Genomic DNA, 26,235 nt, shown 5'->3' on the forward strand with positions numbered 1-26,235 from the left:
CGGCCTCCTCTTTCCAGCGTCACCACTTAGGTTTGGTTGATAGGTGACCCGGAAGTTAAGTGCATAGGCGGCTAGAGCTCCAAATAGTCTATATTTTATTTTTAAGTAGACATTTGTCCATTTTTCACTTAGCGAAGCCTTACACCGTACTTGCTGTGTTACTCAGTTTTAAGACACCCCAGAGTGTATTTACTTTTCTCTTTTGGAAAATTATTCCGGAAACGAAACCCTGAGAACAGGATGTGATTAATAGTGAGCTAGCAGCTGGATGTCAGGAAGGCCTGGGCGGGTCAGCTTGGTAATGAAGAGGAGTGGGCGAAGTTAACCCCGTGACGCGAAGCCCTACAGTCTGTCAAGTGAAGCCCCCTGAAATCGGAAGAGTAAGGAGCCTGGGCGGTAAGTACAAGAACGGGCTTGTGTAACGGAGGAGGATGTGAGAGGGACGGAGGTCTGGGTTGGAGTTTGGTGTTCAGACGCTTTGGATTTAGGGGAAGGTTGCCTTCTGTTCTGGGAAAGCTTGTTCAGACGCGGACGGAACTTCGGATTCGGCTTACCGGGATGGCAGAGGTTGACAGACTTGTGGCTTCCACAACTGTTAGCCACCGCACACCCTCTCCTCCCTGGGATTGGTACTTGGGGGCAGACCCTCGCCGTGCGCGTGCTGTGCGCTGCGCAGCGTCGGAGCACGGTGGCAGGGCTCGTTGCTCTTGCAAAAGGGTCTCTGGAGACCTGTTTTCAGTGTAGAAGCAGGGTAGTCATGGAAGACCCTGTGCCGAGTTAGATCGAGTACTCTATGGTGAAACCAGTTGTCATCTAATGTACGATTTATCATACTCATATCACTGCACTAGCACTACCTTCCTTCTCGTGTTCTCCAGTGAATCTTGGTCTTTACTGTAAGGCCATGTATACGTTTCTGAAAACATATGTTATGCCATTTTAATTTTTATTCCCAAGAAAGTGCAAATTAAGTTATCATGAGTATTTTTGTCGTATATTTAAACATATAAACGGAAGCTCCTCTCTCATAGTGAGCAAATTAGTATCAAACATTAGTATCGCTAATGTCCCCTGAGAAAGTAACTTAATTCCTTTCAAATTCCTGTTGTCTTATCAGTGATACAAAAGCCCCTACGTTAACTTCAGTGAAGTTTCTTAGGACACATATCTGATAGAGTATACTTGGTAAAAACAGTGAAACAAATTTGAAAGTAAACCTCCCATAATTTTTTGAGACATTTGTTAGCCATAACAATATCACCTGTGAAATTGCATTTTGAAATGCATGTGTACTAAATGCAAAAACAAGTAGAATATTATAACATCTAAATTACAGGGACTTTGTATGGTATTGTTTTAATTCTTTCACTTTATACATTTTTAGGTTTTTTGGTAGAAGTTTTGAGGTGCATTTTCATTGGTTAAAAAATGACTACTCTTGAAAATTTAGAAACCAAAGGTAAGTGTTCTTCTTTTGATGATAATTGTTTTTAAAACATGCAATTTCTGACCACAGGACGAAGGCATGTTTGAACCAGGTAACTAAATCTCATAGAGCTCTTGGGAACTATTTGTGTTTCAGATTTCTTCATGCTTGTTTTGTAATGCAGTGTTTACATTTCTGTACTCAGATATACACCGAATATTAACATCCTTGGATAATAGTCATTACTACTGTTAAGCTACTGTTAAACATTTAGTGTAAAAGCAGAGTTTTGCAGCTATGTTTTTCTCCATTAGAAGATTAAGATTTCAATAAACAGATTTTTTTTTAAAAAATTTAAGTAAGTGGACAAGCAACTAGGAGGTATAAAAGACTTCTTTTTGGTGTTGGGTTGTTTTGCTTGGGCTGCTTTAACAAATCACCACAATCTGAGGAGCTTAAACAACTGAAATTTATAGCCTCACAGAGAGGGATCTGTTCCAGGCCTCTCTCCTAGTTTCTGGTGGTTTGCTGGCAGTTTTTGGTATTCTGGGGTTTTTTGGGTTTTTTTTAAGATTTTATTTATTTGAGAGAGACACAGAGAGCACGTGAGCATGGGGGGAGAGGTGGGGAGGAGCAGAAGAAGAGAAATAAAGGGAGAGAGAGAAGCAGATTCCCTGCTGAGCAGAAAGCCTGACATGAGGCTGGATCCAGATCCTGGGACTCCAGGATCATGATGTGAGCCTAAGGCAGACGTTTAACTGACTGAGCCACCCAGGTGCCCCAGTTTTTGGTATTCCTTAGCTTGTAGATACATCACCCTGATCTCTGCCTTTATGTTTACATGGTATTCTCCCTGTGTTTGTGTCTCTGTATCCAAATTCTTCCTTTTTTATAAGGACGTCAATCATATTGAATTAGGGGCCCACCCTACTCCAGTATGATCTTATCCTAACTAATTACATCTGTAATGACCCTATTTCCAAATAAAGTCACATTCTGAAATATGGATGGTTAGGACTTTAACATAGGAATATTTGTGGAGGGGGACACAATTCAACTCATAAAACTTGCTAACTAGTTACTTTTTAGTCCTGTTGTGCTTGTCCTCTCTATAACATTTCATATGTTGATCATTCCCACCTTTTGAAGTACTTTTTTTCTTTGATTTCCATGATACCACTCTTGTTTTCAGCCCTTCACTGTCCAATGCAGTAGCCACATGTGGCTGAGTTTAGGTGAATATTTTTAAAAATTAAAAATTCAGTTCCTCAGGGCGCCTGGGTGGCTCAGTTGGTTAAGTGTCTGCCTTCGGCTCAGGTCATGATCCTGGAGTCCCAGGATCGAGTCCCACATCGGGCTCCCTGCTCAGCAGGGAGTCTGCTTCTACCTCTGACCCTCTTCCCTCTCGTGCTCTCTCTCATTCTCTCTCTCTCAAATAAATAAAATCTTTAAAAAATATAAAGTCATTTAAAAAAAAAATTCAGTTCCTCAGTCACCCACCCACATTTCTAGTGCTTATTAGTCACATGTGGCTAGTAGCTATTGCATTAGAAAATGCAGATATAAAACATTTCCATCACTGCAGAACGTTCTTCTGGACACCACTGCTCTAGCAACATTTTCTCTGTTTTTCATCCTCCTCTTCTTCTGGTTTATCTTTTAAATATTAATATGTTTCAGCCCTCTTTCTCTTCTGCTCTCAGGGCTTCTTAATTATCTTAAGAATAACTTCCAAATCTGTCTATAGCCCAGATCTCTTCCTTTGTGTTTCAGACCCTTATAGCCTACTGACCATGTTCACATAGGCATTGGTAACCGTATTAGCATATCCCGAAGTCAGGGCCTCCTGACTTGGGTGGAGTGAGTTCTGGAGGTTGGGGCTGTCAGTGAAAGATGGGAAACTACTTTCCAGAAGCCAGATTTGCAGCAAATAGACCTCCAACAGCAAACTCTTTAAGAAGGATTTAAATCAGGGCACCTGGGTGGCTCAGTCCATTAAGCATCTGCCTTCAGCCAGGGTCATGATCCCAGGACCCTGGGATGGAACGCAAGCCCTGCATTGGCTCCCTGCTCAGTGGGGAGTCTGCTTCTCCCTCTGTCTGCCCCTCTCCCCCTGCTTGAGCTCACTCGCTCTCTCTCAAATAAGTAAATAAAATCTTTTAAAAAGGGGGGGGTTGGATTTAAATCTGTTTAGGAAGCAAGAAAGAGAAGATCATGCCAATAAATATTTAATTGAATTTATTCAGCTGTGTGTGAACAGCATTTCAGAGTCACCAGAAAACTTTTATAGTATGCAAATAAGCAAACCAGAGAGGATAATGAAAGTATAATAAACTGGGGGTTTATGAGAAATAGAGCAATTAAATGGTAACTAAGGTGAAAGTCATTAGCATGGTGCTTGGCAAAAACAAAACCAAAATACAATATTATCATTAGTGATTAAAAGTTAGTTATTGCAAGGCCTCTGTGAAAGTAAATTTTTTTTATTATTACCTGTTTGTAGTGAGGATTAGGGTTATACATACATTCTTTCATTTCATCTTAATTTTACAGTAAGGTACATAATTCAGCTGTTAGTCCTCTTCCTACTTAATGGTTGTTAGTGAACAAAAGTTCCTTGTATTGCATGGCCTAAAAATAGGTGTACTGATCATGGTTGACATTTGTCAGTTGCCTGCATTTCCTATAACTGCCTCACAAGAAAAGCAACATTGGTTCATAGCAACAGAAGTTCCTCTTAGTGGACATTTGAGCAAAACTGTCATCATGAGGGGTGCCTAGGTGGCTCAGTCGTTAAGCGTCTGCCTTCAGCCCAGGTAGTGATCCCAGGGTCCTGGAATCGGGCTCCCTGCTCAGCAGGAAGCCTGCTTCTCCCTCTCCCCACTTCCCCTGCTTGTGTTCCCCTCCTCGCTGTATCTCTCTCTGTCAAATAAATAAAAATAAAATCTTTAAAAAAAAAAAAACCTGTCATCACTGCTAGGACTTCATTTGAATGGGAAGCGTGCAATAAAGAGAAACAATTCAAAAATAAGAATTTGAATCCAAAACTTTCTTGAGAGCAAGATTAAAATTACGGGTATTAAAGTCAGACCGTTTAGTGAAAGTAAACCAAGTAGGAAAGTCTGAGACATTCAAATATTTAGAATTCCATAAAATAACCTAACTTCAACACTTATTCTGTGGAATAACAGGTATTAGGTGAAGAAGGAATCCCTGGGCAGATAAATTTGGGAAATTCTGGATTAAAGGAGGGATTATACTACAGGACCTCCCAGAGCCTTTAGCCTACTAATGCACACTGTGAAGGGGCAGAGAGATGTAGTGCTCAGCCTTGCCCCCATTTACTTGGCCAGGGAACTCTTTATTCATAGAGCCTGTGACAAAAAGAATGTTTAGATTCCATGTCAGTGAATGTGGGCCTAACTCTTAAGTCCATTGTCTTTAACATTTTTCTAATTTAATAGTAACTAATCTTATTAAATGATATTGGTGACAAATAAAAGAATATTGATTTCGGGGCAACTGGGTGGCTCAGTGGGTTAAGCATCTGCCTCCAGCTCTCCTGGGATCAATCCCCGCATTGGGCTCCTTGCTCAGTGGAGAGCCTGCTTCTCCCTCTTCCTCCACCCCACAGCTCGTGCTCTCTCTTACTATCTCAAATAAAATGTTAATAAATAAATAAATATTGATTTAAAATTGCTGAGTGACAATCCCTAAATTGTTTGACTGTTTGATAGCTGAATCTTTGTATATTCTGAAAAGTTTGTCAGACTATAACTGAGTTAGGAATTAATGCTTTGGTGTAGAGGGAGAAAAAGGTAAGCAGTTTTTAAATGAGTTAGTGGATGTTAAAATGAAATCTTCTCAGTAGCATATTAACATTGATAAACTTCAGAAAGCACTTACTCATCTTTTCTGTGCCAAGCACCATTTCATTAAGCCAACAATACAAAGATTAGGAGGTAGACGCTGCCCTGTGGAGCTCCCAACAGTCCAGTCTGTGAGAAAAACAGATTATTTTAAAACACTCTGATATTTGCATTGTTCTGAAAGCACTGAGGGATTAGAGGAGAGTAATGAGTAAGTGATCTGCCCAAAGTCACAATGTATGGCAAATAGGGATTTAAGGTATTTTGACCCAGAGTCTAGTGTTCTTGTTACTGCACCATCCTATGGACCTAGCATATCTGTCTTCTTAGATTTACAGTTTTATGGAAAAAAGGAGGAATGTTTCTTTAATGACAGACTATAAAATCCTATTCTTTTTGCCTCAGTATTCTAGAGCAAGGGTTGGTAAGTTATGGCCCTCAGCCTCCTGAGAATATTTACAAATCAGTTTGGTGATGGGGAACACTAACCTTGAATCCCACTTAAGCCAAGGGTTATCCCAAATAAAAAAGAATTCTATGTTTCTCGTTATTAGACCCATATTACAAAAAAAAAAAAAGACTCAATTTCTTATTATAGTTTGAGTTTCATCTTTGAAAATGAGTTGTTTTTTTTTCTTCTTTGTATAAGTACCTATCTCTTATCCTCAATTTTGCCTTGTGGTCCACAGAGCCTAAAATATTTATCTGACCCTTTATGGAAAATGTTTGCCAACTCCTGTTATAGAATATTTGTTCTTTCCCTACATTTCAATAATCTTTGGGGAAGGCAGTAAGAATGATCCATAAACTTGAGATACACTTCATTCTTTGATTACTGATCACAGGTAGAAGAAAAGTTGATGAATAATTGCAGAATCATTCTGTTGGTTCCCTTCAAAGAGTGGGGAAGAGGGGCTGATGTTTTGCTTTACTTACACATCATTCCTAATTATGGAGCTGGTACCACGGATCATTGCCTTCCCACCTGAGAGACGATAACTGCTCCTGAATGTGTCCTGGATTGTGCTTAGCACATATGTAATAAAGGTTTCTGTGTGTGTCATAAGGGAAACCAAAATGATGAAATGCAAGTTACTAGACAAGAAAATAGAAAGCCCTGACTCCCACTGGCCTCCTTGCTGGTGCACATTAGCTAGAAGCGTAGTTATTACAGAGTTGTTAATAGCTGCCATGGCATGTTGTACAACTCTCGAACTCATAAATGCTTGAGTAAGTACAACAGTTTACATAAAGTTAAGAGTAAATTGAGGCTGAACCAAGTTGATAGAATTTCTTCACTGGCGTTTTATGACGTATTTTGTTTGAAAGAGATTTCTTTTAAATACCCATTAATGTTCCTTTGCCTTTTAAATTTAGCAGTAACTATTCCATGATTTGTTCTTGAATCTCCATTACCTAAAATTCCAACTCAAAAAAGTTGTGACTTGCCTAAAAATCCTGTTTAATCACCACAGGGTGTCACACCTCCTTATTTCTTCAGCTTCAGTGGACCTGAGTGGTCTAGCTCTAGTTTGTCTTTTTGTTTTGTTTTTAATTAATCTGTAGTTCATGATTCAGCATAACTTCTTAAATGACAGAATATCTTAGTGACAGAATTAAATTTGCTTTAGATAGAGTTAGACAAACTTTTAAAAGCAGATTTTAAGAACATGGGAGCAGACCTTCATTCTTGCAACAGTTCAGTGGAAGATCTCCTCCTAAGTGCAGATGTGCTATAGCATGACCTGAAATACCAAACTCTTTATTTCACTTTTTTTTAAAGGTTTTTATTTATTTATTGAGAGAGAGAGAGAATGGTAGAGACAGAGCATGAGAGGGAAGAAGGTCAGAGGGAGAGGCAGACTCTCTGCCCAATGCAGGACTCAATCCTGGGACTCCAGGATCATGACCTGAGCCGAAGGCAGTCGCTTAACCAACTGAGCCACCCAGGCACCCTCTTTATTCATCTTTTTGAAGGTGGAGTTAGTCCTAAGTCCCAAGTTAACATTCAATATGGAAATGACAAAATATTTTATTCTAATGGAAAATGTTTTGTAAAATAGAACACATTATATACCTGATGTCTTTCCACCTCCTCTCTTAACATAACTCAAGATTCCCAGTACACTGCTTGCTATATATGTAAGAAAAATTCCCCCCCCAAAATCTGTTAAATGAAAAAATAGTTCTCAAGTCTAGTGATGTACTTTTGTAAGACTTGAGCATAAGAAAATAAAAGAGTTATATTTGATGACATAACTTAAGCTTTCTCCCTTTAATCAAGATCCAAACTTTATTAGGCCTTTTTGAAGAATAATAACAATAGCAGTAGAAGCTAACATTTGGTTAGTGCTTACTGTGCCACACACCATTCTAAACACTTTACACATATTCGTGTATTAAAATCTTAATTATTGTATTAAATCGGTGTTGAGCATACAAAAAATAAATAAAACTAAATAAGAACATAAGGCATAGATCTATTGATACATTGCTAGAGTTGTTTTTTGAGGCAGTTTGACAATACAGATCTTCACCTGGCACATTAATTCCATTCTTTTTTTTTTTTTTAAACATTTTATTTATTTATTTGAGAGAGAGAGAGAGAAACAGCATGAGAGGGGATAGGGTCAGAGGGAGAAGCAGGCTCCCCACTGAGCCGGGAGCCCGATGTGGGACTCGATCCCAGGACTCCGGGATCATGACCTGAGCCGAAGGCAGTCACTTAACCAACTGAGCCACCCAGGCGCCCACATTAATTCCATTCTTGAGAATTTATTAAAAAGAAATAATCCAGAAGTTGAGAAAAATCTGTAGGCACAAAAGTATTCACTAAAGCATTATTATAGTGAAAAATTGGAGAAAGTATAAATATCCAACAACAGAATAATAAATAAATAATGTTATATTAACCTGAAGAAATAATATAGTCATAAAATGAAAAATATGAAGAATGCAGCAAAATAGAAAAATAGATTAAGCTTCTAAAGTTAATTATGATTACAAACATAAAAATAATGAAGAAACTTGAAGTAATGAAAAGCTATTTTAGAGTGATGAGAAGATAGGTAATTTTTTCTTCTTAATAACCTTTTAATAATATGTTAAAAACCAGAGGATACATGAGTGACTGTGTGTGAAGATAATCTGTTCTGCTTTGCATTTTCTGCATCTGTATAACAAAGTTTGTGAGAAAGAAGAAAAGTAAGCTCATTAAAAAATAGAAAACTAATAAATAAACCCAGGAAGGTTTTCTTGTTAGGTATTTCCCTTGCTAGAAAAGACCTCATCCTGGGCAAGCTTATCATTTCCTATGGTTCTTTGCTGGAGAATTCCATTTCTAAGACAAGAATTCAGGAATCAAGGTGACAACAGTCTTTGCTTGATAGAATGTTTATATGTTGTATAGTCTCTTTTTTCATATGGCTTTGTACTTCAGAAATTTTTAAGAAAGGTTTAGTTTTAATAAGGCCTTATTATTGCTCTTAGCAAATTGTTCTCCTGACGTAATAGGTTACAGTGAAACATGATTAATATTTAATAATTAAAAATTGATATTTAATTGATCAGAACATGGTACTGATAACTAACAGTAATTGAGGCTAAGGACATACTTTGGCTTTATTTTCTTTTTAACCAGGAATTCTGTTTCCTGTCTTTACCTTAGTAGGTATAAATATAAATATATAATAGTGATGAATTTACTAAAGATTGGTCCATGATTGTTCTTAGTTAACATTTCTGTAGAAATAAAATTCTGGTAGAAATTTTGCATCACATATTGTACTCTTATTATCTGTTACCCTGTAATACATGTTATTTTTTTATATGTATGTCCTATCTCCTAAATTAGATAGTAATTTCTTGAACATAAAAGTCCCCACTACCCCAAACAATGTCTGCTCAGTATTAGGCACCATGCTGCATGTTTGCAGCCTGTGACCACTCAAAGATTGTCATCATAACCATTGATATGTATGCTCATCCTATGCCCCTCCCCTTGTTATCATTCATTTATTGTCTTATCAGCTAAACAGTGCTAGGTGCAAGGCACATTACTCATCTCTACCCTCATGGGACTTACATCCTAGAGGAAGGCATAGACATTGTATAACTAGTAACACTGGGGAAAAAAAGTCCATTTGCCATTTTGATAGATAGAAAAAAGAAATGCAGTCTCTGTTGCAGGTGCAAATGAACAGGGAACCCAGCCTAATCTGGAAAGGTTAGAGAAGGGCTTAGGAACCTTAAAAAGGCACACTCTGGTGTGCCAAGTGCTTGACCTTATTGCATCCTTTCCTACCACAACCGTGGAGCACAGTTGTTACTATCTCCGTTTTGCAGAATATGAAGTAGAGATTCGTGGACAGTTCAATTGTTTAGCCAGGGTCATACTAGGATTTAGAAGTCAGAACCAAATACGTTGATTCCAAATCTCTTGCATTTTTTGCCAAGAGAGAAACCATTTACTTAAGGAAAGTTTGAACCTATAAGATTTTTTTTCCATCTTTTATTGACATCTGATTGTTTTGAAAATTAACTTTTACTCTGAATTTTTTGTATTCTTTTTAGTGCCAGTAGTTCTGAATGTAGGATAAAGTCTATCTTGGCATTTTCCTTGGCATTTGTTTTTAGCAAGTAGCTTATGTTTTGCTTTCCCTTTCATAGTCACCCTTACTCTAACCCCAGTCCGAGGAGCAGGAGATGGAATGGAAACTGAGGAGCCGCCTAAATCTGTTGAAGTTACCTCTGGAGTCCAACCCATAAAGCATCACATCCTTCAGAATCCACGGAAGAAAGCAGTTCCAGGGGAGAGCCCAGGAGTCCTTCAGCTTGGGAAGATTCTCACTGAAAAAGCAGTGGAAGTTGAAGCCGTAAGAATATTAGTTCCCAAAGCTGCTATAACTCATGATGTCCCCAACAAGAATGCAAAGGTGAAGTCTCTGGGACATCATAGAGGAGAACTCCTTGGTCAGTCCGAGGGAATTGTAGAACCCAGAAAGGAACTATCAGAGGTAAAGAATATATTGGAAAAGCTCAAGAACTCTGAAAGAAGGTTACTACAGGACAAAGAAGGTCTTTCAAACCAGCTCAGAGTACAGACAGAGGTAAGAACAAATAGCTTTAATGAGCACTGCTCTTTACACCTGGACCATCTAAGCCTATGTGTTAGCAAACTGTATTTCCTCTTGGAATGTCATTTATTTCGGCTTGTCATTTCTCTAAAAAGATTCCTCTTAAATTTCTCTTTCTCTCTCAGCACCTCAAGTAGAACTAGTATATGTTGGGAACTTGTCCTCTAAAGTTGAAGATGGAAGTATGAGGTACTCTGGACAAGACCACCTATAGGTGTAAAAGAAGTCATAGTTATAAAATTCCAGATCAAAGACTGACCTATTAGACTTTGAAGTTACCTAGTTAACAATTCCTGTTTTAAGGATCTGTAAGTTCCAAGTATTTTTGCTTATGCATACGTAATACTTGGGATAAAGGGAATGGTGGGATAAGCATTGGTATCTTCATTGTAAATGGAAAATGATCTATAGTGCTTGGCTGTGTTTCTTCCATCTTTACATGTTAGTAAACATTGCCTTACTCCTCACCCTTTGTTTCTCCGTTAGACCCTTCATCTTTTTGCTGGATGTTAGTCTTTATAAGTGACACTATAGTTAGTGGTTCTTATCCAAATATATCTTTAATATTTTTTAAATAACTAATTTCTAATTACAAAAAGAGTATTTATTTGTAAATATTTTAAAAAATACAAAAATTGAAAATAGTACCAGCTATAATTATACCGTCTAGCTATAAATGCATAATTATACACATTGAGTTCATTTTTGCCTTTTTAATTATTTTCCTATGTCACAGAATATTCTATTACAATATCATTTTTAATACCAACAGTGTTCTTCTATTGCTACACCATATATCAATACCTATTATTGGACATTTATGTTTTAATTTTTCACTTTTTAGATAAAGCAAAGAACATGCTTATAGATATGCTAAATTACTTCCTTTGCTTAAGTTCGTCTATGGCACAGGGGTATGTGGGTGGTTCAGTCAGTTAAGCCTGGGGCTCTTGATTAACTCCTTCCAGCTCAGGGCCATGAGATCAAGCACCACGTTGGGCTCCACACTGGCAGTGGAACCCGCTTAAGATTCTCTCTTTCCTTCTTCCTCTACCCCTCCCTGTTCATACTCTCTTTTTCTCTCTCCCTCTAAAAAAAAAGAAAAAAGAAATCAAATCCTGTGGCACAAAGAAATTAATTTTTAAATACTGAAAAAGATCTAAAAAAATTAAAATATTGTCGGTCATATTTTTTGGCAAGATTTATTCGTTTGGTTTTCTAATTTTTTGCCTTGAAGTATTGACTGGAAGCAGTTTGTAACTTTTGTAATAATGGTTGGTACTCTTACTAGAAGAGGCTCAGTTTATAATCACATGGACTATAGATATAAATATGTAGACATAGAGACAGATGGTTTATATAGATTATGAAACTTAAATATTTAATATTGCTTTTTGATAGACACTTTAAGTAATGGAGGTCCATATACATGAAGCACGGTTTCTCTCTTTTCATTTTGCTACATTAAAGCCACTGACATTACTTTAAGTTGGTTGTAATGGTCATATTTTCTTCTAGGTCAATCGAGAGTTAAAAAAGTTGCTAGTGGCTTCTGTTGGGGATGATCTTCAGTATCATTTTGAACGTCTAGCCCGTGAGAAAAATCAGCTTATTTTAGAAAATGAAGCCCTAGGTCAAAACACAGCTCAACTTTCTGAACAGCTAGAACGTATGTCTATACAGTGTGACGTATGGCGGAGCAAATTCCTCGCAAGCAGGTATTTTCTGTTTTAAATAATATTTCATTTCCTAGCTTTTTCACTATCAGATTTTTTACCATAACCCAAGGAAGTAAATGGTAGTGTGAGAATTTCTGACTCCGATTGTCAAAGTACTTCATAGATTTATAAGTATGTATGGATTGTCCTTCCTCTGGAGAGTTACACTGTCTCCCTAAATGGAAAAGTGGTATCATAGGATTCTCCCTCATTCCAGAATTCTAAGTTAATCCTCTATAGTAGAAATCACTCCTACTACAATGTTTAGGAAACAAAATTAAACTCAGACCTCTTATAAATAAAATAAATAAAATCACAAAAAAAAAAAAAACACTATTTTCCCCACTTTCTATCTGGAAAACTCAAATATTGTTTCTCTTCCGTGCTCTGTTTTCATAGCTCTTTTAACTGTATTAACTATATAAGAGAGCTTCCCAACCTTTTTCTGTCCATGCACAAACAGAAAATTATTTGTATGGCATACTGGATGAGGCTACTCTCCAACAGAGGTAAAACCCCCAGAGCCCTCACCTAGGCCCATGGGTACAGTGGTAGTTGGGAAACTCTGCTCTATATTGTGATTTGGGGTCTTTTTATCCCCCTCCTTCCAGCTCTGACTGGAGAACAGGGTCTGGGTGTTCCATTTTTGTATTTCCAGTGCTTAGCCACATGCTTCACACATAGCTTAGTAACTGTTGATTTAAATTTAGTGATCTAGAGATTTGTTACATAGCACCAGGCATTTCCAGGCTGTACTTTAAGAATCACTGATTGTGATGAATAAATTTGTAGGAAAGTATTTCTTCATGTCTTGTTGTCTGTGATACTTCCCAGTAATTGATTACTTTCTTAAAGTAATCGATGTTAATTTTTTCAAAATTTGGTCAACCTAGAGTAAGATTGAGGTACATTCCAAAAGTCACTGTATAGGAAAGTTAAATAACTTTTTACCCCATCAAAAAAGGAGAATTTCAGACCGATATCCCGATGAATATGGATTCCAAATCCTCAATAACATACTAGCTGATAGGATCCAACAATACATTAAAAGGATCATCCACCACGACCAAGTGGGATTTATCCCCAGGATGCAAGGGTGGTTCAACATTCGCAAATCAGTCAATGTGATAGAACACATTAATAAGAGGAGAGAAGAACCATATGGTCCTGTCAATTGATGCATAAAAAGCATCTGACAAAATGCAGCATCCTTTCCTCATTAAAACTCTTCAGAGTATAGGGCTAGACAAAACATTCCCCAAGTTCTTAAAATCCATCTATGAAAAACCCACAGCGAATATCATTCTCAATGGGGAATAGCTGAGAGCCTTTCTCTTAAGATCAGGAACACGTCAAGGATGCCCACTCTCGCCATTATTGTTCAGTATAGTACTAGAAGTCCTAGCAACAGCAATCAGACAATAAAAGGAAATAAAAGGTATTCAAATTGACAAAGAAGAAGTCAAACTCTCTCTCTTCACAGATGACATGATACTCTATGTGGAAAACCCAAAAGACTCCACCCCCAAATTACTAGAACTCATACAGCAATTCAGTAATGTGGCAGGATACAAAATCAATGCACAGAAATCAGTTGCTTTCTTATACACTAATGCAACTGTAGAAGGAGAAATTAGAGAGACGATTTCATTTACAATAGCACCAAAAGCCATAAGATACCTCGGAATAAAGCTAACCAAAGAGGTAAAGGATCTATACTCTAGGAACTACTGAACACTCATGAAAGAAATTGAAGAAGACACAAAAAGATGGAAAAACATCCCATGCTCATGGATCGGAAGAATAAACATTGTTAAAATGTCAATGCTGCCCAGAGCAATCTATACCTTCAATGCCATCCCGATCAAAATACCAATGGCATTTTCCAAAGTGTTGGAAAAAACAATCCTAAAATTTGTATGGAATCAGAAAAGATCCCGAATTGCCAAGGAAATGTTGAAACAGAAAAACAAAGCTGGGGGCATCACGTTGCCTGATTTCAAGTTATATTACAAAGCTGTGATCACCAAGACAGCATGGTACTGGCACAGAAACAGACACATGGATCAATGGAACAGAATAGAGAGCCCAGATATTGACCCTCAACTCAGTGGTCAAATAATCTTCGACAAAGCAGGAAAGAATATGCAATGGAAAAAAGACCGTCTCTTCAATAAATGGTGCTGGGAAAATTGGACGGTTATATACAGAAGAATGAAACTCAACCATTCTCTTACACCATACATAAAGATAAACTCAAAATGGATGAAAGACCTCAATGTGAGACAGAAATCCATCCAAATCCTGGAGGAGAACATAGGCAGTAACCTCTTCGACATCGGCCACAGCAACTTCTTTCAAGACACGTCCCCGAAGGCAAGGGAAACAAAAGCAAAAATGAACTTTTGGGACTTCATCAAGATAAAAAGCTTCTGCACAGCAAAGGAAACAGTCAACAAAACAGAGGCAGCTCACGGAATGGGAGAAGATTTTTGCAAATGACACTACAGACAAAGCGCTGATATCCAAGATTTACAAAGAACTTCTCAAATTCAACACCCAAAAAAAGTCAAGTAATAAAATGGGCAGAAGACATGAACAGACACTTCTCCAAAGAAGACATACAAATGGCTAACAGACACATGAAAAAATGTTCATCATCATTAGCCATCAGGGAAATTCAAATCAAAACCACATTGAGATACCACCTTACACCAGTTAGAATGGCAAAAATTGACAAGGCAAGAAACAACAAATGTTGGAGAGGTTGTGGAGAAAGGGCAGCCCTCTTACACCGTTGGTGGGAGTGCAAGTTGGTACAGCCACTTTGGAAAACAGTGTGGAGGTGCCTCAAAAAATTAACAATAGAGCTACCCTATGACCCAGCAATTGCACTACTTGGAATTTACCCCAAAGATACAGATGTAGTGAAAAGAGGGCCATAAGCACCCCAGTGTTCATAGCAGTAGTGTCCACAATAGCCAAACTGGAAAGAGCTGAGATGCCCTTCAACAGACAAATGGATAAAGAAGATGTGGTCCATACATACAATGGAATATTACTCAGCCATCAGAAAGGATGAATACCCAACTTTTACATCAACATGGATGGGACTGGAGATTATGCTAAGTGAAATAAGTCAAGCAGAGAAAGTCAATTATCATGTGGTTTCACTTGTGGACCATAAGGAATAGCATGGAGGACATTAGGAGAAGGAAGGGGAAAATGAAGCGGGGGGACTCAGAGTGGGAGACGAACCATGAGAGACTATGGACTCTGAGAAACAAACTGGGGGTTCTCGAGGGGAGGGGGGTGGAGGGATGGGTTAGCCTGGTGATGGGTATTAAGGAGGGCACGTATTGAATGGAGCACTGGGTGTTATATGCAGACAATGAATCATGGAACACTACATCAAAAACTAATGATGTACTACTGTATGGTGACTAACATAATAAATTTTTTTAAAAATTAAAAATTAAAAAACATTTAATCGATGTTAATTTTTTCAAAATTTGGTCAACCTAGGGTAAGATTGAGGTACATTCCAAAAGTCACTGTATAGGAAAGTTAAATAACTTTTTCTTTGTCATTTTCTAAACAAATATTTTTTAAATCCCCTCAACGAGTTCTAAGATCATAAACATTTTAAGTGCTTTTTAGTGAAGATTTAAAAATGGAGAAGTAACTTGACTGTTCAGTCTTCGTAAGCTTTTGAAAATGAAAATAAAGTATACTAACTTCTTTACAGTATGTTATTGTCAGAGAATGTATATGTGATTTTTTCATCTTTTCCAGGGTGATGGCAGATGAGTTAACCAGTTCCAGAGCAGGATTGCAGCGTCAAAACCGCGATGCACAGAGTGCTATTCAAGATCTCCTGTGTGAACGGGAACAGTTTCGTCAGGAAATGATAGCTACCCAGAAGTATGGCATTTGTTTACATTCTGACCCCTTCTTTCTTTTGCAGTTTTTGTTACTGTGATAGTTCTTTAGTGTTTCTACATTTAATAACTTTTATTGAGCATATTCTTCAAGTAGCATTTTAAAAATAGATTCCCAGAGAGGGAAGAAGACTAAAAAAATAAGACTACATGCTTCTTACATTCTTAATTGAGAGAGAAATAATTATAGCTATAATAGAAGAAATCTCTGGGTTTAAAAGTAGTTTTTGGTTATAGTTATAGCAGTTTTGTATAATTTTTGGTAAAAGCCAAAAAGTATACCTATCTTTCCTTTGGAAGGAGATCTTTAAGGACTATTCTACAGTATTAGAGTTTACTTTCATGTGCTCCAGAACTTCTCTTAAGGAAGAACATCAATTTGTACTTCTATACACAGATCTTCCTTGACTTATAATGGGGTGGCATCCCAATAAACTCATTGCAAGTTGAAAATATCATAAGTCAAAAATTAATTCAATATACCTAACCTACTGAACATCATGGCTTAGACTAGCCTACCTTAAATATGCTCCTTACATTAGCCTGTACTTGGGCAAAATCATCTCATACAAAGCCTATTCTATCATAGAGTGTTGAATATCTCAGTAATTGAACACTGCACTGGAAGTGAAAAACAGAATGGTTGTAAAGGTACAAAACTGTTGTATCGGTTGTTTACCCTCATGATCAGGTAGCTTGCTAGGAGCTGTGGCTCTCTCCCACTGCCCAGCAACGTGAGAAATATGGTACTGCATATTGCTAGACCAGAAATAGATAAAAATTCAAAATTCAAAGTACAGTTTTTATTCAATGTTAATCACTTTCACACCATCATTAGTCAAGAAGTCATTCATCAAACCATCATAAGTCAAGGCCTATAATTGATTTATTACAAATCAAATCAGTAAGAGTTGAAGAAATCACGGGAAATTATAAGAATAAAAACATATTACAGATGACCCTTGACCAACACAGGAGCTGGGGAGGCTGACCCTCCATGCAGTTGAAAATTCTTGTATAACTTCTGACTACCCCAAAAACACACCTACTTACAGCCTACTCTTGATCAGAAGTCTTACCAATAATATAAATAGTTAACACATGTTTTATATGTTCTACATATTATATAGTGTGTTCTTACAATAAAGTAAGCTAGAGAAAAATTGTTACTAAAATCATAAGAGAAAAATAAACTAAAATCATAAGGAAGAGAAAATACATCTACAGCACTATTCTGTATTTATCAAAAAAAATCGGCCTTTAGGTGGACCCACATAGTTCAAACCCATGTTGTTCAAGGGTAAACTCTATATCAAAATATCAGATTTCGTGGGAGGCAACTAAAGCAGTGTTTAGAGGGAAATTTATAGCTTCTTTAAATGCTCATAGTAGAAAAGAAAGGTCTTGTCGGTAATGTAAGCTTCATCTTTAAGAAACACAAAGAGCAAATTAAGCAGATCAAAGAATGGGAGCAGAAATAAATGAACTAGAAAGCCAAATGCTGGTTCTTTGAAGAGATAAATTTAAGAAACCTTAGGCAGCATGATCAGGAAAAAAAAAAAAACAGCCCCACATTACCAGTATCAGGAATGAGGAAGGGGGTATTTCACCTAGACTCTATAGACATAAAAAGATGATAAGGGGATATTATGAACAACTCTGTGCCAGTAAATTCAACAACTTAAATGAAATGGGCAGAGTGCTTAAAAGACACTAAACTACCAAAGGGTACTCAAGACAAAGAGCCTAAATAGCCTGACCTATTAAAGCAATTGAATTTTTAGTTAAAAACTGTTCAACCCACAGAATGGGAGAAGATATTTGCAAATGACACTACAGACAAAGCGCTGATTTCCAAGATCTATAAAGAACTTCTCAAACTCAATGCCCAAAAAACAAATAATCAAGTCAAAAAATGGGCAGAAGACATGAACAGACACTTCTCCAAAGAAGACATACAAATGGCTAACAGACACATGAAAAAATGTTCATCAGTAGCCACCATGGAAATTGAAATCAAAACCACATTGAAATACCACCTTACATCAGTTAGAATGGCAAAAATTGACAAGGCAAGAAACAACAAATGTTGGAGAGGTTGTGGAGAAAGGGCAACCCTCTCACACTGTTGGTGGGAGTGCAAGTTGGTACAGCCATTTTGGAAAACAGTGTGGAGTTTCCTCAAAAAATTAAAAATAGAGCCAACCTATGACCCAGCAATTGCACTACTTGGAATTTACCCCAAAGACACAGATATAGTGAAAAGAAAGGCCATCAGCACCCCAGTGTTCAGAGCAGCAGTGTCCACAATAGCCAAACTGTGGAAAGAGCCGAGATGCCCTTCAGCAGATGAATGGATAAATATGTGGTCCATATATACAATGGAATATGACTCAGCCATCAGAAGGGATGGATACCCAACTTTTACATCAACGTGGATGGGACTGGAGGAGATTATGTTAAGTGAAATAAGTCAAACAGAGAAAGTCAATTATCATATGGTTTCACTTATTTGTGGAACATAAGGAATAACATGGAGGACATTAGGAGAAGGAACGGAAAAATGAAGGAGGGGAAATCGGAGGGAAAGACGAACCATGAGAGACTACGGACTCCGAGAAACAAACTGAGGGTTTTAGAAGGGAGATGGGTGGGGGGATGGGTTAGCCCGGTGATGGGTATTAAGGAGGGCACGTATTGCATGGAGCACTGGGTGTTAGATGCAAACAATCATGGAACACTACATCAAAAACTAATGATGTATTGTATGGTGACTAACATAACCTAATAAAATAAAATTTAGAAAAAAATAAAAACCTTTCAATAAAGAAAACTCCAGGCGTAAATGGATTTACTGAAGGATACTAGCAAACAACTAGGGAAGAAATAAAGCCAAATTTACAAAAACTCTTCTAGAAAACAGGAGAAGAAAATAATTTCCAACTGACTTTATGAGGCAGCATTATCTTGATACCAAAACCAGACAGAGATATTACAAGAAAGCTACAGACCGGTATTTCCAATGAACATAGATGCAAAAGTCCTAATCGAACAATATATAAAAAGAAGATATATATATCCTTATACATCATGGCCAAATACATTTTATCCTAGGATTTTAAGTTGGTTTATCATTCAAAAATCCATTAATAATAGATACACAAGTCAGATCAATAGTCCTATTACTACTAGATGAGTATATTAGTATATTTTACCTGTACTAAAATATGAGAACTGAAAATACTGTTTGGGGCACCTGGGTGGCTCAGTCGGAAGTACTGTTTGTTGAATGACTTCCAGATAATTACCTGATAAATATATAAATGCTTTCTATAGTCTTATTTTACCAGAATTCCCAATTTATTGAACTCTGAAAAAAAGATATAGGAGAAAGATACTATGTAGATCCTTTTGTAGTTCATAAGCATGAGGATTGGGTGTTCACGCTGTTGTGTGACATGTACCTCCCTCAAACCTTGTTATGACCTCGGCACATTACCCGTCTGATGTGAAAAAAAGAAAAAGATACTATGTGATTTGAGAGGAATTTCAGGTTTCTCATTTATTGAGTATTCTTGATTTTCATGTTTTATCCTCTTATTAATATTCAGTGTTCCTGTGTGTTCTGTGCAGATTATTGGAGGAGCTCCTAGTGTCCTTGCAGTGGGGAAGAGAGCAAACTTACTACCCTAGTACACAGCCTCACACCACAGCAGAACTAGCATTAACAAATCACAAGTTGGCAAAAGCTGTAAATGCTCATCTTCTGGGAAATGTTGCCACTAACGGTCAAAAAAAGATTCCATCAACGGTTGAATTCTACAGCACCCCAGCAGAAAAAATGGCTGAAACGGTAAAATATTTCTCTTTTGTGGATTGTGGAACTTCTAAGACTGTCCTCTTACTGAAAGGTGGTATGTTATAATGCTAAAGTGCTTGGCATTAGGAGTTAGGAATTACGGGATCTAAACCTGATTCTCATGCTAATGAGCTTGTGATCTTGGAGAAAATTGTTTCCTCCTCTGTGCTTTAATTCCTGAAACATTTTTTACTCTATCTTTAAGGAGCAAATTAGTTGTTTTGAAAGGGCCTGTCTTTTAGCTACTGAATCAGTGATAATCTTGTCCTTGAGTTCATTGTGATATGAAAATTAGTGTAGAATTTTTAATTCAACCATCATGAGTAGATAATGGATTACTTCTGACATCAGAAATTATTTGTTAATACCCATATATAGATATGAATGTGCCAAATGCTGCAGAATCAAATAGCATACCCCGGTACCTACAGTCCTGGGTGAATTCAGGGTTCATGCCGATGAGCTGTCAAATGCTGTGGTCTCCCAGTTCTGCCAGCACAGCCAAGGTCACCTCCATACATTTCAGTGTCTGACTCCTATCTCCCTGTCTTAGGCTTTGTCATTAACCAGAACTGTTTCACTTTTAAAATCAACTCAACACCTCTCTCCATGATCTGTGCTCTCAACTTTTTTTCCAGCCCCGATTCTTTATTCTGATTACCCCTGTGATCACATAATTTTTATTCCCTTGATCCCTACATTTTTTTTTTATCTGAGCAGCTCACTCTCCTGGCTTCTTTTCCTGCCATAGCTTGCCTAGATTTCATTCTTAGGTGTCTTTTTCCTGTATCATCCTTCTCTCAGGTACCCTGCACACTTCAGTCCTGTCAGTTCAGCTGCTTGCCTTCTTTGTTTCTGTACTTGTCAAACTGTGACCTCACATTCAGCAGATGACTTTCGTTCCTAGTTCACAGAAAAAGAAGCCAGGGGCAGAAAATTTCTTCGAAGTTCCACTTGATATCTAGAAGCCTGCCTGTGTGGCACCCAGTCTTATATACATTTCTCTCACTGGAAGATTGTCCTCTCCGAGGCTCCGCTCCCCTCCAGGCTCAGCAGGCCTCCCCAGAGCATCCCTTCTGTCTGTCGGCTCTTTCTTGTTTGGCTTATAACACGCCCAGGTGTCTTCCATCTAAAAAAGAAAAATCTTCCCTCTATCCTAAGTTCTCTGATAAGGCCTTATCACCTTTATAGGTGAGAACCTTGGACAGACAGTGCACACTTGTATGTACTCCCATACCATCCGTTCCTCAGGTCCTGCCGTCACTTACCCAGTGGCCTTCCAGCTCCACTGTTCTCAGAATGTATCAGCATTCCTTCCCTGATATCCCCTTGACTTCTATGACCTTACTCTTTCTTGGCCCTCTCCTACTCCCTCTCAGAACTTCTTCTTCATCACCTTGTTTCCTCCTTTAAGTGTTCTTGTTCCATAGGAATCTGCTCCCCATGCTTTTCAGACTCCCTGAGTTCCTGCAACACTACATGGCCGGCTACTCACTGCTTCTCTGACCATTCTTTTTCAGAATTTGGCAGAGGGTGAGGCATCCTCCTCCCAGGCCCACTCTTGAGCCTTTCCTCTCGTAACAGACTTCCTCCATTCTCTGGGGACTACCCTAGTCCCATAGCTTTATGCTTGGGACTTCAATGGAGACATTTTTTTCTGGGTTCAAGAGACATATCCAGCGTGACATCTCCATATGCACATCTCAGACAGCTGAAAATAAAATAACCTCTCTTCTCCTTGCTTTTACATCTATATTTCCCCTCCCCTCAAAAAGAAAAAGGAAACCCACTTCTTCTCTTCTACTCCCTATCTTAGTGAACTATACCCACTATATAGATGTTTTGAGAATTTCATAAAATTAATGCATATAAAGCTCATAGCAGATTCTAATATATAGTAATTTCTCAATAAATGGTAGATACCCTTTTTATTTTATTTTCTTCCACCCCATAATCCTGTTGGTTTTACAAATCCTGTAAAAAATAGGATTTTTACAAATCCTAGTAGGATTTGTAAAAGAGGGTAAATTTACCCTCTTCTAAGTTCACACACTTACCCTCCAGCCTTAATTATTGCAGCAGTAGCCTCTTCACCAGTATTGACCCCTTGCTTTTTTCTTTTTTTTAAAGATTTTATTTATTCATGAAAGACAGAGGGAGAGAGAGAGAGAAGCAGAGGGAGAAGCAGGCTTCCTGCGGAACAGGGAGCCCGATGCGGGGCTCGATCCCAGGAGCCTGGGATCACGACCTGAGGCAGATGCTTAACCATCTGAGCCACCCAGGCGTCCCTTGACCCCTTGCTTTTTAGCTACCTCCAGACCATCCTCTGTTGCCAGACAGTTATTTTTAAAATGCCAGTCCAAAAAAAGAGGAAAAAGTCAATCCACCTGTGTTGGTACTCCTGTTCAGACAGATCCCAGTCTCCCTCATTATGGAATCTCAATTCTTTCATATTGAATAGAAAGCTTTAAAATCTTTATTCCATCTTCTCTTCCCAAGGTTATTAGCCAGGTGTCCCCACCCCCTGCTCTTCAAATCCCAGCAGCGCTAACCACTTTTCACTGCACAGACGTGCCACTGTATCTCCAGCCTCTGTTCATACTTACTTCTTTTTTTTTTTTTTTTTTTAAAGATTTTATTCATTTATTTGACAGAGAGAGACACAGTGAGAGAAGGAACACAAGCAGGGGGAGTGGGAGAGGGAGAAGCAAGCTTCCCGCAGAGCAGGGAGCCCGATGCGGGGCTCGATCCCAGGACCCTGGGATCATGACCTGAGCCAAAGGCAGACGCTTAACGACTGAGCCACCCAGGCGTCCCTGTTCATACTTACTTCTGCCCAGACTGCCCTCCCAGCACCTCTCTGCCTTTAAGAATCAACCCTCCCTGAATCTCACTGGCAAACTTAGACGGTCACTTCCCGAGGTTTCCATTGTGTTTTGTGCATTTATCTATTGTAGCTCTTTATCATGTTAAATTGCAGTTGTTTGATTCTCCCTCTCCCCTGCAAACTGTAAGCCCCTTAAGGGTGAGGACTGTATCTTATGTTTCCTCAAGGTCTGGCATAGTAATCCTTTACACATAGTGGGTGCTCAGCTATTTACATAATGAATCGGTACCCAAAACTAAGCTCCTTGTCTTTATCCTTTCTGTTCTCCTTGTTGGGAAACTGTCCTTGCCTCCTCAGTTGCTGCCAGTAGCATGTGGTGTAATTGACTGCCCCACCTTTCTTGAAACACTCCTTTCTCTTGGCTTCCATCACTGCACACCCTCCTGGCTTTTCTCTTTTTTCTGACCATTCTGTTTTACTGTGCAATATTGGGTATCCTCAGGGCTTGGTCTAGATCCCCTTTTCCTGATCCTTTATCCACCACATTCTCTTAGTGAACATAACTGACAGTCCTACTTTCTTAGGGTCTCTTGAGCCTTTCAGCCCCATTGCCTCAAGGTTTCATTTCTTAGCTAGATTACTGCAGTAAACTCCCTTTCTTTGTTCTTCCCTCGTCTACTTTTAATGCCTGCCCTTTCCCCTGTCTTCCAAGTGTGTACAGCATGATTTCTCTGAAAGGTACCCTGCTTAAATCCTTCCCCGTTACCTCCAGGCTAAAATCTAGAAACCTATCTGTACCGGTATCTCCGTCTCCTTCCACTGTACTCCTTCGGTATTTTGTTTCTCTCTCTACAGACATAGAATGTACTAGCATATAGAGAGTATTTCCATACCCTCGAGCACCCAACCGAATTTTATAAAAAATAGATCTCAAAAATTCAATGGAAAAAACCACAATATATTTGCAAAACAGAAGTCCTAAAATAGAATGCTGGCTCTTAAATAGTGCTAGGATGTTCTTAAATTAGCTATAACTCTTTGGGTATGGTAGTAACTTAAAAGGAAAAAACACTGCTGGACAACATGAGAGTGAGAGAAACAGGCATATCCAACCATATCTGAAAGCTCCTTACGTAAGACATAGGCTTACATAAAAAAAAAAAGTTCTTTCCCCCACTGCTTTTCACAGTTCCTTTCCAACCATAGTGCCTACCTCATTTGCACCATAACCCGCCCTCATCATGGGATGATCGTTGAGAGAATATAAACATAAGAAACAGAGCTTTGAACAAGCATGTTATCTTTGCCCTTAACTGGAGCATTTTTTTCAACCCAACAGTTCCTCCTGTTGTGGGTCTCAGTCAGGGGAACAGCAGAACAAGTCAGAGCAGAATTTTACAATCAATTAAAAACTTTGAAATAGGATTTTATTAAAAGAATGCAGGATCCTGATTCCAGGCAGTTGAATGAAAGATCCACAGAGGGGAGGTGGTAGGTGCTTTTTGGTTAAGGATAAAAATTGACATCACTTAAGGTAGAACTGATATAACCATATTTTTTTCTGTGTTTTCATGCTTTTTCACCAATATCCATGAAAGAACATTAATTTCATCATTTTTGAAAAGTAGGTAACATAATAACTGGTCATTGTTAAATTTAGAGCTTTTTGGAAAAGGGATAAGTTCTCTAACCAATCAAATTCGTGAGATGTTATTTTTTATGGTAGTTATATATTAATGAAATGGGGCTTTATAGGTAGTTTTACATCAATAAAACCAAGGGCTTTTAGAGTCCCTAAGGCATACATCTGACATTACTTCTTATTTTCCTTAGGTTCTACGCATTTTGGATCCAGTTACCTGTACAGAAAGCTCACCTGGTAATCCATTTTCTGAGTCTTCACCAGCTGCCTTACTTGCTACAAAGAAAAATATTGGACGATTTCATCCTTATACTAGATATGAAAATATAACTTTCAATTGCTGCAATCACTGCCAGGGAGAACTTATTGTCCTTTAACATTTAGTATGTTGGAGGCATGCTACAGGCCCTTGCTTCTTACCCAAGAGTCATTATTTTTTGGGAGCTGGAGTTCTTACGATGGTAGAATGTCACTTTCTATTTAAGTGATATATATCCCCAACAATGTTTCATGTACTGGACCACAGATTACCCTTTCTTAATAAATACCTCAGGGTAAGAAAAGAATGAAACCATGTAGATATGTTTAAAGTAGATGATACTTTCCAGGCATACATGATGCTTTTCCTAAAGGACTCTGAAAGAAAAAGATCCTACCTTTATTTTAGGCCCTAAGTTATACCTTGCTGTGTGTTTAGCGTGAGCAGATTTAATTGGGATACTCTAACGCAGGGTGGGTCATATGCAGCTACAGCCGTTCATTTACTGTTGTCTATGGTTGTTGGGTTTGGGTTTGGCCCTACAGCAGAACTGAATATAGCTGCAACAGGGCTTGTATGGCCCGCAAAACTTAAAATATCCTATCTGGCCCTTTACAGGAAAATTTTTCTGGCCCCCACTCTAAAGGAATAATAGCTGGCAGGGCGATGGGTGGAGGGAGTGTCCATTCCCTTTTTGGTGATTTATTTTGGACTACAAAGGCGGATTATGGAAATACTATCGGTGAAGGGACTAATATTTTAAAACTAAATGCTCTATGTTAGGAAAATTAAAAATATTTTATAGCCACATTATCAAGTGTTTCAGCAAAACATATTCTCATGTTGGTTTTGTGTGGGGAATTCCATAGTTCGAATGGATGCAACTTGACATATATAAAAGAAACAGATTTTACTGAGCTCATTTTGACAAATGCAACACAATAGGAATATCCAATTTGATATAAAATGGAGGAAGGATCCTTCTAGAACATTGTACAAACTCAAAATGCAATCCATTATTAATTTATATTAATATATATTATTGTTTATTTATGATGGACCATCATAAAACACCCTTTTATAAGCCTTTTAAAATATCCATAATATGTTTATACCAAATTATACTATATTAGGTGCAGAATTGCCTATTAAAAAAGAAATCTAAAGACAAATCTGGTGAAAAAACATATTTTAATGTCAAGCTAATGAATTATTTGTCTGATTCATCTGAGTTAAACTTTGAAATGGCAATAAATTTCTCTACATTCTTGGAGTATTGATTTAATGTGCTTTTCAAGTCTTCATCTAACTTATACTATTTATAATTGATTCTTCAGCCTTTCCTTTGGGTTTACTTAGTATAAAACTTAGAAGAAAACATAGGGGAAAAGCTTCATGACATTGGATTTGGAAATGATTTCTTGGATATGGCACCAGAAGCACAGACAACAAAAGAAAAAAATAGATAAAATGAACTTCATCCAAATTAAAAACATTTGTGAATCAAAGGACACTATCCACAGAATGAAAAGGCAACCTATAGAATGGAGAAAATATTT

The 26,235-nt window shown here is 38.0% G+C and overlaps 2 protein-coding genes and 1 non-coding gene across 3 annotated transcripts in view; 2 read left to right on the forward strand and 1 right to left on the reverse strand.

The window, feature by feature from the left end:
- NME7 (NME/NM23 family member 7) overlaps window positions 1–5,355 on the reverse strand; it is a 311,708-nt gene extending 306,353 nt beyond the window's left edge. Inside the window, exon 1 of the mRNA XM_073899976.1 lies at window positions 5,333–5,355. The gene's annotated coding sequence lies outside the window, so the exon portion shown is untranslated. The remainder of the gene's footprint in view (window positions 1–5,332) is intronic.
- Window positions 1–25,949, forward strand: BLZF1 (basic leucine zipper nuclear factor 1). The gene is made up of 7 exons (XM_025877597.2): window positions 1–396; window positions 1,385–1,459; window positions 9,964–10,403; window positions 11,949–12,148; window positions 15,944–16,072; window positions 19,723–19,942; window positions 24,609–25,949. The coding sequence occupies exons 2-7, from the start codon at window positions 1,429–1,431 to the stop codon at window positions 24,792–24,794; spliced, it is 1,206 nt and encodes a 401-aa protein (XP_025733382.1). The 5' UTR covers window positions 1–396; window positions 1,385–1,428; the 3' UTR covers window positions 24,795–25,949.
- Window positions 19,495–19,598, forward strand: LOC112828945 (small nucleolar RNA U13). The gene has a single exon (XR_003209637.1). It is a non-coding gene; the product is annotated as a small nucleolar RNA U13 (small nucleolar RNA).
- Window positions 25,950–26,235: the final 286 nt, after the last annotated feature.

This window comes from Callorhinus ursinus, unplaced genomic scaffold (assembly GCF_003265705.2).
Source record: "Callorhinus ursinus isolate GAN/ISIS: 27379988/994484 unplaced genomic scaffold, GSC_fseal_2.0 scaffold13, whole genome shotgun sequence".
In the NCBI taxonomy this organism is placed as follows: Eukaryota; Metazoa; Chordata; class Mammalia; order Carnivora; family Otariidae; genus Callorhinus; species Callorhinus ursinus.